The 16,007-nt window shown below is 34.7% G+C and overlaps 1 protein-coding gene across 1 annotated transcript in view; it reads left to right on the top strand.

The window, feature by feature from the left end:
- The window catches only part of LOC306887126 (copine-4-like), a 62,040-nt gene extending 46,807 nt beyond the window's left edge, over positions 1-15,233 (top strand). The window contains exons 9-16 of the mRNA XM_079444663.1: positions 1,386-1,472; positions 1,709-1,768; positions 3,890-4,023; positions 5,329-5,383; positions 7,077-7,128; positions 11,400-11,533; positions 11,613-11,849; positions 14,453-15,233. Of these exons, the coding sequence (XP_079300789.1) occupies positions 1,386-1,472; positions 1,709-1,768; positions 3,890-4,023; positions 5,329-5,383; positions 7,077-7,128; positions 11,400-11,533; positions 11,613-11,849; positions 14,453-14,584 (891 nt within the window). The 3' untranslated portion in view covers positions 14,585-15,233. The remainder of the gene's footprint in view (positions 1-1,385; positions 1,473-1,708; positions 1,769-3,889; positions 4,024-5,328; positions 5,384-7,076; positions 7,129-11,399; positions 11,534-11,612; positions 11,850-14,452) is intronic.
- The last annotated feature ends 774 nt before the right edge of the window (positions 15,234-16,007 follow it).

Genomic DNA, 16,007 nt, shown 5'->3' with positions numbered 1-16,007 from the left:
TTAACAGATTCTTTAGTGAACTTCCAGTATCCCTGAACTGAACGGCTGGATTTTTGTCACATCTTTCTAAAAAGATAGATGTATAGATAGACAGAGAGACAGAGAGACAGACAAATATATTCAAATTGATTCAATGATTGTTTGAATTACTGATTCATAAGATATATATATATATAAAATTTCTTAACGTAATGTATGTGTACTGTGTATATTTATGTATATATAAATACACACACATGCATGTAGGCTATATATTTCAGAAAAAAATTATTTTTATATATTAAATATATTTATAATATAAATTATATTAATATAAATATAGACATGTAAATATTTTTAAAAGATATACTGTATGTGTATTTATATATATACATAATAAATATACGCAGAACACACACATATATTAAGTAACAAAAACTTTGCGATTAATTGTTTGACGTTTGATTCTTTGAAACCAAATCCATTTAAAAAGGACCTGACTTACACATACCAAAAAACATAATTGAACCCAAAATGACTGACTGCAAATGAACAATGTGCTCTAATGGAATTATAAATGGAATAATTGCATAATTAGAACAATTTAATTTAATGACACAACTGATTGAAAGACTTATGGAAATGCTATTTTGCAATGTCTGCAAAACAATGTTGCTGTGCACTTTAAATGTCAGGCAAACACAAAAAGCATCACATCAGAGTTCATAACCCTGCACCTGCTAGATCTCTAAGTGTCCATTAAGTCATTATTCACTTCTGTAATTTGGAGTTTGAGCTTTATTGCATTTCAGGACCACTATGCTGTTTACAAACTGGATAATTTCATTTTTTATGGTTGAAAATTTCACACAAAATGACCACATCCTCCTTAATAATTAATAATGAGTATGTTCTGTGTAAGTGTTAAAGAGTATTCAGTCCCCATTAAAGAGTCTACAATGTGCAGCTTGCTCTAAAAATGGATCCAGTGATAAACCATTACTGCTAAAGACTAAATTAGCTAGCATCCCTTTCTGATTTTGAAAACAATAAGTCATTGTCTTTTATGCTGTCAGTTAATTGTAACTCTGCTAAAATGTACAGCTACAGCTGGATGACACCTCGTTCTCTTGTGAAGTCCCAAACGCTTTGGGCTGGTATCTCTATACCACAGGCGTCCAGGCTCGACATCATTCCTCAATATTATGACTGAAATTGTTGTTTTCAGAGTCTATTACCTACTGGAGCACTTGTTTTTGGCCTTCGCTGCTCCAATGGGAAGCGATTATGCACCGTCTCACACATTCTAATGAAGCCATTATATTGTCCAGGATGTCTCAATCACTCACTTTAACCAGTAATGATAGAAAGCAAATTATTTGTTTTTATTTTTGAAACAATGACAGGTCCAGTGGGAATGCATAAACCCCAAATATAAAGTCAAGAAGAAGAATTACAAGAACTCTGGGATTGTCATTCTGAATCAGTGCAAGGTAATATTTTTTCATCATAAAATGATCTCTCTAGAGGACCTTGTCTCCTCCCCGTAGGCCCTGTATTTCAAAAAGTGGCAGTGTCACGCTGTCAGCAGAGGCGTTGATTGTTACATTAGATGGAGGTGGGAAATTCACACAGCTAGAAGTCATAGTTGACATAAATTAGAAGTGATGAGAAGATAGCAACATGAAAGTGCTTGATTTCACAATAACCTGTCCTTTTGTATCCACAGATCATTAAGATGCATTCCTTTCTGGACTACATCATGGGTGGTTGCCAAATACAGTTTACAGTAAGTCCAGACAGATAAAACTCATGTTTTCTTAGTTGATGGATCTCATTTATCTGTGTTTACATCTATAAACCGAATCATCCATTATTATTTGTTTTCTCTGACATTAGCATAGCCGCCAGCTTTATTTAATGACTTATGTTATTATTAGTCAGAGCACTCATGATTTATTATTCATTACAATGTACATACTAATGGGAACAGGAAAAACAAAGTGTCATTCTAAATGTTTATTTTTTTTCATAATTTATAAAGTATAATTGCCTCACCTGCTAACAGCACTGCTTTTTCACATGACACTTGCGTGCACCGTAGTGTTTCATTACTTTTATTTTCTATCACAATAGGTTCTTTTATTCTCATAAAGATTCTCCTGAAAGTTTTTAGAATTAGTTTCAGTTAAACTGATCACATGTTTGTTTTAATAATTTATATAACATGCATTTTTAATAAGTGTTGATATTTCTATAGAAAGAAAACTGGTAGACCTGCAGTTTTTACAAACCTTTTCTGCTTAAACATGTTGTTGGTACATGTACTGTAGATAAAAGCTATAAAATCCATACACACACACACACACAAACACACACGTTTACATAGCTATCTAAATGGGGACTCTCCATAGGTGTAATGGTTTTTATACTGTACAAGCTGTGTGTGCTATTGCCCTACACCTATCCTACACCTAAACTTAGCCCTCACAGGAGACTTTCTGCATATTTACAATTTCAAAAAAACTTTGTTTAGTTTGTTTTTGGAGATTTTGTCAGGTTTACCTCACTTTTGGGTACAAATTTGTCCCCAAAATATGGTTAAGTAGGTACACACACACACACAGAAAGCACAAACATTGAAAAAACATTAAATGATATGATTGCATCAACATTAACTTGTGATGAAATGTAGTTAAGCTTAATGAATGAATAAAACTATACAAGCCAGGTATATTTTATGGTATTTGCACAAGTGTAAATAGCAATAGAGGCTGTTTACACTAAGTGGGTCCCACTTTATTTTAAGTGTCCCTAATACCTGTAGTAACTAGATGTGTACGTAGTACATAACCACAGTGTAAGTACACATTGGTACATAGTATCTACAGCTGTAATATTTCTGTAACTACACACATGTAACAACCCTCAAAATGGTATGTGTAAACGGGTAGGCTTAGGGATATGTAAAGTGGGAGGAGTTTGATCTTGAGTTGGAGTTGGTGCACCACTGTAATACCAGTGTACTTACATGGTAACTCCTCAGGAACTGTCCACTTAATATAATGTGTAACATTCTGGACACCAACCACAATTTATATGTAAAGCCTAACTTACTGGCCGCTGCTGTGTAACATTAAAGTAATTACATGGTAAATCCATAGGAATTGTCTACTTAATATAAAGTGTAACACTTTCTTTACCAAAAAGTGCTGTTAGTCCTGTTACACTTTTGTACTTTCATTACCAAAAAGTGTTGTTACCAATGTCCTGTTACACATTTGTACTTACACATACCATTCAGTGGGTTGTTACATATGTGTAGTTGCACAAACATTAAGAGCTGTAGATACTATGTATCAATATGTACTTACACTGTGGTTACATACTACGTACATATCTAGTTACTATGTAAGTACACAGGCATTAGGGACACTTAATATAAAGTGGGACCCTTTATTTTCAGCTTTTTGATTATTTCCTTCATTTTTATTGAAAATGAATTCTTTTCTGATGTGATGTGAAATTTGAAAAGGGAGAAAAAAATCCTCACCAAAAGGTGGATTGTTCACGCCAAAAGGAGTACGACACATTTTATCAGCGCCACTGGAGCTGACGACTGACGAGCATCTTTTGTAATGTTGACTAGCCCAATCACACGCTGGTGGGCAGAGTTAGTGTAAATAGCCTCTGCCAAAAGGCAGGCTATTTGCACTTAGTGTAAATAGACACTCCAATATTTTATTTACATAGGTATCCCCACACCGCCATTAACTTATGCATTTTACAGGTTTATCTGTTTACTCTCTGTCAATGCTGAGACGGCGCTTTGTAGCGACTCTCCACATGGTGTATACATTTTGAGTAATTAGCATTAAATCACTACTTTGATTGCTGCTTGTCTTTTCAGGTAGCGATTGATTTCACAGCCTCTAATGGGGATCCTAGAAACAGTTGTTCGTTACACTACATCCACCCCTACCAGCCTAATGAGTATCTGAAAGCTTTAGTCGCAGTGGGGGAGATTTGCCAAGACTATGACAGGTGAGCTGGCTGAACAGCCAATCAAATCCCAACTACAGCTCTCTGGGTTCTCAACTTTTTTTCATACACCAGTTGTTTGGGTTCACACATATGCGAGTCAGTTCTCTTTCTCCGAGTCTGCAGTAATTTGACAGTATAGTGAGTAAAGTAGAGTCCCAACATTGGGGCTTTATTTTTTTATGTAATGTATAGGCTGTCTAAAATATAAAAATGTGAAGGAAACAAGGGGTCAAGGTTTGGCTGGTTAGCATGGTCCCAAAACTTTGTAGATGTGGATGCATCATTCACCATTGATGACCATTCAAAAGTAGCCATGCATTCTGACCAAAGAACATTTTTTACAAGAAAAAATATAAATATTTCATGTGATAGTGGGTGCTTTACCCACAGTGACAGATTTTTTTTTTGTTGAAAAACTGAAAGCCCTGGAGCACAGAGAGCAATATGCAGGTCACACATTTCTTTATACATGATGTTATGGTGCCTAGGAAGCCCGTTTGAGACTAGGTTCCTTAGGAGAAAACACCATCTGGTAAGTCAATGACTGACTTGCTGCTGTATTCACACAGCTAATATGAAGAAATGTGATGCCCTGAACTTCAGAGATTAAATGGGAAAAACAGTTATAGTGACGTAACCAAGACACACCACTGAAAACTTAATTTACAATGCTTTTTACTTCAAACAGTAAATAGAGAGTGGTTAATTGGAATTTATGAATTTTACCAATTTACCAATTTACATAGCTGCTCCATTTTGCTGTAAAAACAGTAGAACATGTCATCCACAGACTAGACCTGTTTTAATTATACATACGGTAAAGACCGAAAAACAAGGTGGGAGTTACATTTTGACAGCAGCCTGTTATTTTCAAACCTTATTTTATTAAACCTTTGGCCTTTGCATTTTAACAGTTGGTGATTATTTAGAAACCCTGAAGCAGTTTTTGGATAACATGCTAAATCCCAGCGTTTTTTTACCACTGTAGCTGAGCTGTTATTTCAGCTCTCTCAAAAGGTCATTCAAAAGCTCATTTCCAGCACCATGTCGAGCTCCAGGATTACTCCAGAAGGAGATGAATGCACAGTCATCAGGACGTTCAGTTGGGATAAAATTTGAAATCACGGCGCTTGCTGATTTGGCAGGCACTAACAATAACAAGTATGCAAATCTGTGTCCATTACAAATGAGCAGTGATGGGGGGCCACTGAGACAGGAAAGCATGATGGGAAATTTGGTAAGTAATCCCCAAGATCCTCAATTCCTGCCAGCTCTAATCTCCTGTCCGCTTTCGTTTCCATGCAGTGACAAAATGTTCCCAGCGTTTGGCTTCGGTGCTCGAATACCTCCAGACTTCAAGGTAAATTCTTTATCATTTATAGTGATGGGGTGCAATGGAATTTTTTTCATGAATGGGATGAATAGTGAACAATGCTTCTAATTAGGCTTCCACTGGAGTAATGTATGAACTAATATCAGCAGGTTCATTTCCCTCCGACAGATAACGTGCCTTTGTGTTGAGCTGAGAGTGTTTTGTATTCATCTTTGGCTTCAACAGTTTTGACTAGACAGATTGAATATCTGGATGTACAGTCTTCACTCCAGACTTATTTTTAAAATATCTTTGAAGTATTCAAACAAATATAATTGAAAATCATGTATTTATTTACAATGTGAAGAGAAGGGTCTTGATTCCCCCTGAAGGGGGTATTGACCAGCAATATTGACCAGCTGAATGTACTTTATCCTGCTTATTTCAAGACTAGTGACTTCACATAAATAAGTAAATAAATGTATGTTAAATATTGATTTAAATTGGATTTATTTATTATGTGAGAAGATAGAGACAGCAAAATAGTGGCTGAAATATGAAACTACTGTAGCACAGCTATGTAAGAAATCAGGTGCCTGGGACAGTTATAACATTTAACTACAAAATGCAGCAGCTGACCAGTTATAATCAAGACAGCATGACTGTGAGATTAAACAAGAGTTCAGTTAACATGTTGAGTAATTTTAGACAATATTGCCAGTTATTATATATTTTTGGTTTCACCAACCAAAATAGTTCCAAATGAGGTTAACACAGAATCAACACTCACAGTACAAATGAATGAATAAATCATTCTTTTGAATGGATTCTATTCAGTTAACAGGTTGAACCAGTTCACTAAATCAGACTGAATGGTTTGAAACATTTTGTGTCTCGAGTCGATAAATGAAGTGGTCTCTTAAATGTGTTTGATATTCTGACTCAAAAGGGAGTAATGTGGTTATAATACCATAATATCTGCTTTTGATAATTGATTTTTGCAATGAATAATTTTGCACAAACGATTCTTGCAACGGTTCTGGAGTCAACATTGCAGTAAACCGATCACAGCAGTTCTCGAGTCAACAGTTCCAATTAAGATCGAATATGACAATGAATATAATGTAAATTAATAGATAAATGTGTCTACATATGACTTTAATAATGTGTTTGAGTGAAGTCAGGATGTCAGAATTACGTTGTTGTAAAAAAAAAAAAAACAGCTGATCAAATTCAAAGAATTAATTGTATAATACTGTATATGGCTTCAGAGCCGATCCTAGACTTCTGGGGGCCCTACGCAAAATGAATGAATGAAACGCATTTGTCTGTGTTCACTCCGTCTCCAATCACGCTCGCGGAAAGCACTCGAGAAACAGTGTCTCTTCCGCGGCTCGCTACGCTTTCAACTCGTTTTTTTTTGTCTTGAGCAAGAGACTTTACGACATTCACGTTACATGATTTGACAGATTTTTACGTAGAAAGGGCAACAGCGCACCGCATTAAAATAAATGATCATTCATGTTTTCATAACCGCTGGCCAAATTAAAAAACAAAACTAAAATGAAATCATCTTTGAGAGTAAGGGGGCTCCCTGGTGTTTCGGGGGCCCTACGCAGCTTGCGTATTCTGCGTATAGGGAGGATCGGCTCTGTATGGCATGAATTATTCTCAAAGAGTATATTATTCTTACCACAAATAGCCTAAGAAGGTTTTTTTTTGTCTTTCTTTTTCCCTCAAGGTTTCACATGACTTTGCAGTAAACTTCAACGAAGACAACCCAGAATGTGCAGGTATGATGAAGCATTCACCCCAAAATTGTATCTATTCCAGACCATATATCATAAATGATCTTCTCAGTGCAGATGCATTAACTTCCCCATGCAATCTTTGCCCAAAGCTTCAACATAACATTGGCAAAGTCAAACAGTACCCCACACAAAGGAGATCAATATATGCATAGCTGAATTACAGAGCTATGCTATTGACAAAGGTGGACGCATTAATGTTTAATGCTGCTATTAAATATACGGCCTGAGAGGAATGTCTGAAGCAGGGAGGTCTGGATGACGTTGTTGTCACACTCTCCCCTTCCCCAGTAATTAGTCTTTCTGGTCCATGACAGCAGGTAGAAATGACTGTCAGCACACAAAAAAACCCAATGTTTTAAGGCTTGGTGAAATGATAATGGCACCTTGCATTAGAGCAGAAATTCTTGTACATACTTTTAGGACATGGTTTATTTTTGTAGGATACATGTTTACATATTTTATTAGACTTTGTTACCACTCTGCTTTTTATCTAATCCCCCAGTGTTGCAAATGATTATTTTTAGTTCGTAATCTCTTGGAAGGCTTGCATCATCACAACCTGTTTAAAGTTTGAAACTCATGTCTCCTAAAAGGGTGGCTGCAGTCAGAGAGTAAAGATGAAAATATAAGAACAATGAATGCTTGAAATACAGAAACAGATGGGAAAGTAAAGTAATATAAATGATAATTCTGTTGTTATGAGAGAGCCTCTGCCAAGCCATGCATTCAAATGTAACCCAACTCTCTTTGGGATGGCATTGGCTTGGAAGTCAAGTCAGAAGTTGCAAATGATTGGATTCTGTATTTAGTTTGCTCTCAGTTTGTGTTTGGTGCTTAGCTTTCCCATCATCCCTGTCTTCAACCATGAGCAGGATAAATTGATCATCGCTCCAGTGTATTGGTGTCACTTGATTTCCCTTGCTATTTCTGTTCCACCTCTATCAGCGCAGACGCACCGGGGTGGCGCCCAGAATGGGTACAGACCACTCAGCTTTTGATCAAGCAGCCAGGCCTGTCTCTTCCAGGAATAGCAAATGGCTCGCAGCCCCACCAGGACACATGCCAGCCAATCTCCCCCGAGCAGAGAGCGCACCTTTCCGCCCTGGTATTGTCTGGAAAATCCAGCATGACAGTTTTGCAGTTCTGCCGAGAGACACAGTACGCTTGAATAGTGTGAACCACATTGGTGTTCAATTATAAGTACAGTAATTTTTACTTTCTAAATATCAACATCCCATTGTGGACAAGCTGTGGTGAGGCATCTGGAGAGCACTGTTGTTTGCTTTCCATGAAAGAAGCCAGTTTGTAGTCTTCTCACTCATCCAAAGTCATTCATTTGAAAAGTTTTGCTCATCTGTAAACCTTTGAGCAGTGGGGTGTAAACATCTTTCCAGTCAAGAGGTTAGCACTACCCTGCTGGAAGAGGTCATGACTAAACCATTCTGATGCCATACCAAACTTTGCGCATCATGGCTTTTCAGAGGTAGCCTTGAACTTTGGCAAAAACTTTTTCTAAGAAACACATATCACAAATCATTATTCATAATTACATATATGTCACATATTCAGATTGGAAAAATAATAGTTTTCTATCATTATTACTGTAAAAATTATATATGCATCTCCACTTAAAAATAATTTAATAGTTTGGGATTTTTACAAACAATTTTTAATGGTTTTGAAAAAAGTCTCTTATTTATTTCTTATTTAAATAACGCCTCTTATAAAGTCGCTTATCAAGGCTTCATTTATGTGATACAAAATATAGCAAAAACAATACTGAAAAATGCATTTTCAATTTAAAATACTGGTTTCTGTTTTAATATATTTTAAAATGTTATTTATTATTCGTATATGACAAATTATTCCAGTCTTAGTGGCACACAATCCTTCAGAAATGGTTCTAATATGCTGATTTGATTATTTTTATGACAGTTAAAACAGTTGTGCTGCTTAATATTAATTAGAATTTTGTGGAAAGTGTAATACATTTTGTTCAGGAATATTTGATGAATAAAAAGTTCAGAGAACAGCCTTTATTTGAAATAGAAATGTTTACAATAGAATTATTTTGTTCTGAAACATTCGACGTTTATAACATGTTTATAAGAATTTTATTGAATAAATGTTTGTTCTTTAAAAATATTGAAAGAAATTAAACTTTTAAACAATAAACGTTTAAATGCTAGTGTATTTGATTATTAATTATTTAATTTAATTTGTACAAACAAAATATATATCTTTCGTAAAGCAAACATAATTTTCTTTACATTTGTTGTCTATAAGCTCAGTAATATTGGAATTTAGCAGAGATAATGAAAATATTTTTGACAAAATCATTCATTTCCATTCACATTTTGCAATGTTTCACCCTTTCAGCTCAGGTATCATCTAGAATTCCGAGTTTCCCACTTGGTCGCTTGATAAATGTGACACTTCTGATGTCCAAGGCCACAAGAATTCCCATGAGCAAGCATGTCGAAGACTTCTGAGGGTCACATGCTTGCCAAGGAACAACCTCTGAGATGAATGAGTATTGCAACAGATATTTTTCTCCAGAAAGACCTCCTTGGCTGTAACACATCAGAACTTTTACACAAGTACAAAATTCTAGTGCCTTGAGGAGAATTTTGTTGGCCAATGCAATTATTCTAGACTGTAATTAGAGATGGGGTGAACAGGCAAAGAGCTCATTTAGCTGATTACTGACACTTCGCACTGAGAGTGTGTGTGGTTTTCTCTGAGGAGTTGCGGGACGGTTTACATGTCAATGACAGTCAGTGAATCCTAGGTGGAACTCCTAATGTGATATCACATCTAACAACATTTATCGCTTTCTATTTGCGGAGGGTGATGGATTTTCGTTCATGGTGCTAACATCACAGGCGGACACAAGGGCACACGCACGTCACATGGTGAGACATTCTCACAGCAGCAGTGTGAATTGGCCAAATGTGACTGTCGATGCATGAAGACTTGGAAGGTGTTATGACGAAAGAACGTCAGCAGCAGGTTAATTCAAGGCTTTTAATGTCATCAGCATGACTTATCCTTTAAAGAGACAGTGCAGTATGTGTGTCAGAGTTGAAAAGTCTATTAGGGTCCAGAGCGTCTCTTTGATTCCTCTTTGTGGGGAAGCCACTGAAGCGATTACATCCCTTAACCCTCACTTTGAAAGTCTTCTCATCTCAATTCTGCTGCAGCACAGCATGGCATGCTTTCACCTTTGAGCCTCTGTTTGTGCGTGTTCAAGCTCACAGGTGTTAATTAAATGAAGCAGTTGGAGACGTGGTGAGGAAAGACAGGCTGACCTTAAGATTCATGCGCAGCGAGTCAGTAAACAGCATTACTGCTTCATTGCAGAGATTGAGCCTTCACTGACACTCATTCTAGACCTTTAAATGCAATGCACTTTGGTTTACATACCCCATGAAGAGTCTTTAAGCATTACAAAAAGAGGAATAAATACAATTAATGATGAAATATAAGAGATAAACTTATTGTAGAGTTATTTTAGTATCATTGATATACTAGGCTTTCTTAAAAATTTGTCTGTGTAGTTTTTTTATTATAATTTAATTCTTAATTTTAATTGAGGTAGTTTTAGTTATTTTGGTATTTAAACTTAAAATGAAAATGAGAAAATTTTAAAGTTTGTTTTATAATTATTTATATATTTAGTTTTTTTTATATAGTTACTTAAGTACTTCAATTTAAACTAAATAAAAATGAGAAATTTTGCCTTGGCAACTGTTTTGAGATAAAATTATTTATATATATATATATAACTTTAATTCAGTCTATGTTTACTTTATTAGTAATGAAACTTATGTGAAACTTAAAATAAATAACTCTAAAATTAAATGATTAGGTTTTTTTGTTTTATTTAATTTCATTTAATGTATTTTTTTTCCCCAAGTACTGATTTTTTTATTTTAGTTTTCAGTTTACAATATTTCTGTTATGGTAGTACTTCAACTTAAACTAAACAAAAATTAGATATGTTGCCTTGGCAACTATCTGAAATGAAATTATTAAGAAGTTTTATTTGCGCAAACACAAGGAATTTTTTGTGGTTTTTTAAGAAGGTTTTTCATTTACATTTTTTTTTTCTCTCAAATAATGAAATAATGTTTTTTCTCTTTTTTCTATTATAATTATTATTATTAATGTTTTAGTTAACAAACATTACCCTGGTATTTTATAAGTGAGTAGTCTGTACCTCACACAGCTCAGCTTTTTAAATGTTGCAGGTATCCAGGGTGTAGTAGATGCCTACCAGAATTGCCTTCCTAAGATCCAGTTGTACGGTCCCACAAACATTGCCCCGATCATCCAGAAAGTGGCCAACTTTGCCTCAGAGGAGATGCACACCAAAGAGGCCATGGTGAGTGTGTTTCTATTCAATCTCTTCATCTCTGAAGTTTCTCTTGTTCTAAAGGTTCTCTTTTGTTGCCTCGATGCAGCAATACTTCATCCTGCTCATCCTGACGGACGGAGTGATCACAGATATGGCAGACACTAGAGAGGCGATCGTCCACGCTTCTCACCTGCCCATGTCTGTCATCATCGTGGGAGTTGGAAGCGCAGATTTCACTGACATGGAGATGCTGGATGGTGATGATGGAATCCTTCGCTCACCTAAAGGAGAACCAGTATTGCGTGACATCGTACAGTTTGTGCCGTTCCGTAACTTCAAACATGTGAGTTTACACGGTTACATTATAAATGTATATATTTTGATACTCAAGATTTACCAAATATCAGGTATAAAATTATAGACCCTGATAAAAATTCTAATTTTCTTTAAAAAATATAGAAATAAATGGTTGTAGTAGTTTTTTTTTTTACATATTTTATTACATATTATTTCTGTTTAGCTTTAATTTGATTTCAGTTAAGGTTTTAGTAATTTTAGTACGTCAACTTTTCAAATTTTGATTTGAGTCGTTAAGTTTCAGCTGATATTTACATTTTATTTTATTTGTAATAGTTTTCAATAACAACACTGATGCTGACATTTGATGCATTCAAAACCAGTTTTAATGTCAAATTGTTATGTAACGCATCTAATAATTTTCACAGCAAAACATTTGTGCCTCTAATGCTTTATAAAAAGAAACCCCATTAGATGCTGAAGTCAAGAAAAGGTGTTGGTGATGTCCTAATAATTTATGTCCTAATAATTTATGGCCAGAAACAAGGTTGAAGTCAGGGGCACAACATATGTTTATCATGTCTATTTACTAATGAGTGCCTCAGAGATCTTTTCATAACCCACACCTGAGCTCCCTTTACTTGTAATGGAAAGTTAAAATGATTATACATGCAGCTGAACTGTAGATCATGCCCTTTAATCAATGCATCGCTATGCAGAGGTTTTCATCCTGCATCCTTATAATGTCTGAAGTACCTCTAAGGAGAATCTCTCCTGGTTAATTACTCCCTCCTTCCTCCGCGCTCTCCGTCTCACATTTCCCACCCAGACTCGGAGCAATCTAATAACCTTTAGCTTGACTGCTCCATTAATTACCACATCTACTGCCGGTCCCTGGTGGAAAACAAACCACAGAATGCAGAGAGAAGCATTGCCTCTCGAGTGGGTTAACTAGAGTGTGACAAACCCCACAATCTTTACTGTTATAAAGGATTGTGTTTTTTTAATAAAGAGCCCAAAGGTTTTCTGAGGAAGGTTTTTAATTCTGTCATTTAGAAACTTTCTGAAAATTACAATTCAGTAGTTTGGGGTCTGTAAGATGTCTTTCTTTCTTTCTTTAAAGAAATGAACTTGATACTCTTATTCAGCAAAGCTTAAACTGATCAAACATGACAGTTAGGACAATTATAATGTTATTTAAAAATTATCTTTCAAATATATGTTCTTTTGAACTTTCTAAGAATATGGAAAAAATATCACAGTTTCCACAAAATCTTGTCAATATTGATAATAACAAATATTTGTTGAGCACCAAATCAGCATATTAGAATGATTTTTGAAGGATCTTGTGACACTGAAGACTGGAATATTGGTGCTGGAAATTCAGCTTTGTCACCACATTAATAAATTGTAGTTTAATGTATAATGAATGTAAAATTTACATTGTAATAATTTTTCTGTTTTTACTGTATTACAAACAAAGATCAAAACCTCTGAGGTAGAACACGCCAGAATCTCCATTTTAATAAGCCGATAATATGCCATTTATTCCATTAATGGCTTAATATGCCATTTAAAATGTTTAAAACTATAGTTACCAGATTAATTTTGTTAGATGTAGTTTATCTAACATACCTGGTAGTCACAGCAAACAAATAAAACCATGATATTTGTACATTTAGTTCTTTTGAATTTATCTTAATATTATTTATATACTATTATTTAATTTGTATTTATTAGCTTTAATTGTTATATATATATTTATTATATATGAAATGAGCTTTATATATATATATATATATATATATATAAAATATAATATAGTATAATATAATATATCAATATATATAGTCAGAGAGAGAATATTTAAATAAAAATAAACTAAAAATCACAAAACATGAAACAAATGTCAAAAAAAACAAAAAAAAAACAAATTAGAATGAAAAATGTTTAAATTTATTGTAATTTGTCGCATATTTTGTGATTTTTTTGTTTTTTTAATGTAAAAATATAAAAAATAAATACACACACACACATAGATATATATAAATATCTATTATGTGTGTGTGTGTGTATATATATATATATATATATATATATATATATATATATACACACACACATATACATATACACACACGCACATATATATCAATATAACAGTCAACATATAGAGCATATAATGAATGAATCTATACATTTGACATGGCATGTCACTAAATGTGACGGAGTGTCCATATAAGCCAAAGTGGCGGTCTATTGGGATCCTCTGGGGAAATATGCCAAGACTTGTTTTCTTTCCAGACATGTACTGTATTGATAGTCCCTGACAAACACCACCATCTCAGCCGTGTCTCTCTCTATCTGAGAATCTCCTCTCCTGCGTCTAATTGGTCAGCAGGGGTTGAAGGGGTTTGACGTGGCTCTCCTCTGATTTTCTCTCAGCTCCTCGAGGCGTCTTTGAATCACACGAGTCACTTTTGCTTAAGTTTCCGGATGTTTTTCATCACCGTGCATGTGGGTTTCAGCAAGTACAGTATCTTCACACATCATTAGCGCGGGAATGGCAAACTGGACCAGATGGCGAAAAGGATAAATGGCCATGCAAATGTTTGATTCGCTGTTTGTTTCTGTTCTTCTTTTTCTCAGGCCTCTCCTGCTGCTTTGGCAAAAAGTGTCTTAGCCGAAGTCCCAAACCAGGTGGTGGACTATTACAACAGCAAGGGGATCAAGCCCAAGTGCCCCAGCGAGTATGAGTCTTCCAGGACGTTTAGCCACTGAAGCACCGAGCAAACGCTCGTTACAAAAACTAGCACGTTTCTGTGAATTTGAAACCTAATCTGTTCTACTTTGTTTTGTGTGCATGCGTAGCCTGTGAGGCTTGCATAGGTGTTGCAATGCTACCGTTCCTATTATGTACATGTGTACATGTACAGATTTACAACCATGAAGAAAGCAAAAACTCAAAAAGTCCTACAAGCATGATGACTGGGATTATCTGAAGAATAGTTGGATTATCTGTTGTTTTCTTTTCTATAAAGGTTTGAGATTTTGCTAAATTTCGTAATGTTCTTAAATTGTAATTCTTACATTGTAAAGCATTTTGGATTTTGGATGAATAGCTATTTGAATTAGATTATCTGTGGACATTCAGGCTTTCATTTTACATTTACATTTATGCATTTAGCAGACGCTTTTATCCAAAGCGATTTACATTGCATTCAAGTTACAGTTTTTACATTTTTACATTTTTTTTTTTTCTGCAGATGCAGGGCCAGATGCATGATTGTATTTTGCATGTTAATAATAATCTGGTTCCTTTTGGGGCCTGTTATGATTTTATGTGAAGCTGCTCTCCTGAAACCAGTCCACAAATAAACATTTGTGATGTAACAAATTGTTTGAAAATAAAGTTTGTGTTATGAATGTTGCATTTTTGTGTGGATTTTGAAGCAACCGACTTTCCAAACTGTCAGTCATAATATAAATAGATGTTTTATGCCACCAGTCTCCAAAAATGCAGAGATAAAAAAATACTCTGTGACTTTCAATGAGTCTATACAGTGTGGAAACCTGTTTCTGCCATTGAATAAAAAAAATAAAAAAGATAATTATGAGTTTACATCTCCCAATTCTGACATTTTTTTCAGAATTGTGTGATATAAATTCTAAATTGTGAGTTTTGCGGCCAGTATTGCATTATACAAACTTGCAATTGCTAGAAAAAATAAACTCAATTCTCACTTTTTTTTTTTTTTTTTTTTTTTAAGAATTGCGAGTTTAAACCTCAGACTGTGAGATATAGCCTCACAATTCTTAGAACATCAGTCTTTTTCCCTCTCAGAATTGGACCTTAAAACCCAAAATTGCGAGTTTGTCTCACAATTCTGAGAAAAAAGTCAGAATTGCGAGATCCATACTCTTATGTACAGAAGCATATTGCATTCACTTGAGGAAAAAAAATCTACTCTGTTTTTCTGAATTAACGAGTTAATTATCTCAGAATTACGAGATAATTTCTCATGAAAAAAAAAGTTTTTGCTCTGTTTTTCTGAATTAACGACTTGTCAGAATTACGAGATAATTTTTAAAGAAAAAAAAGTTTTTGCTCTGTTTTTCTGAATTAATGACTTAATTATCTCAGAATTACGAGATAAGTCATTAATTCAGAAAAACAGAGCAAAAAATTTTTTTTTCCATTAAA

The sequence above is a fragment of the Barbus barbus genome (assembly GCF_936440315.1).
Source record: "Barbus barbus genome assembly, chromosome: 21".
NCBI classification, from domain to species: domain Eukaryota; kingdom Metazoa; phylum Chordata; class Actinopteri; order Cypriniformes; family Cyprinidae; genus Barbus; species Barbus barbus.
This window is presented reverse-complemented; position numbering and strand designations above follow the sequence as displayed.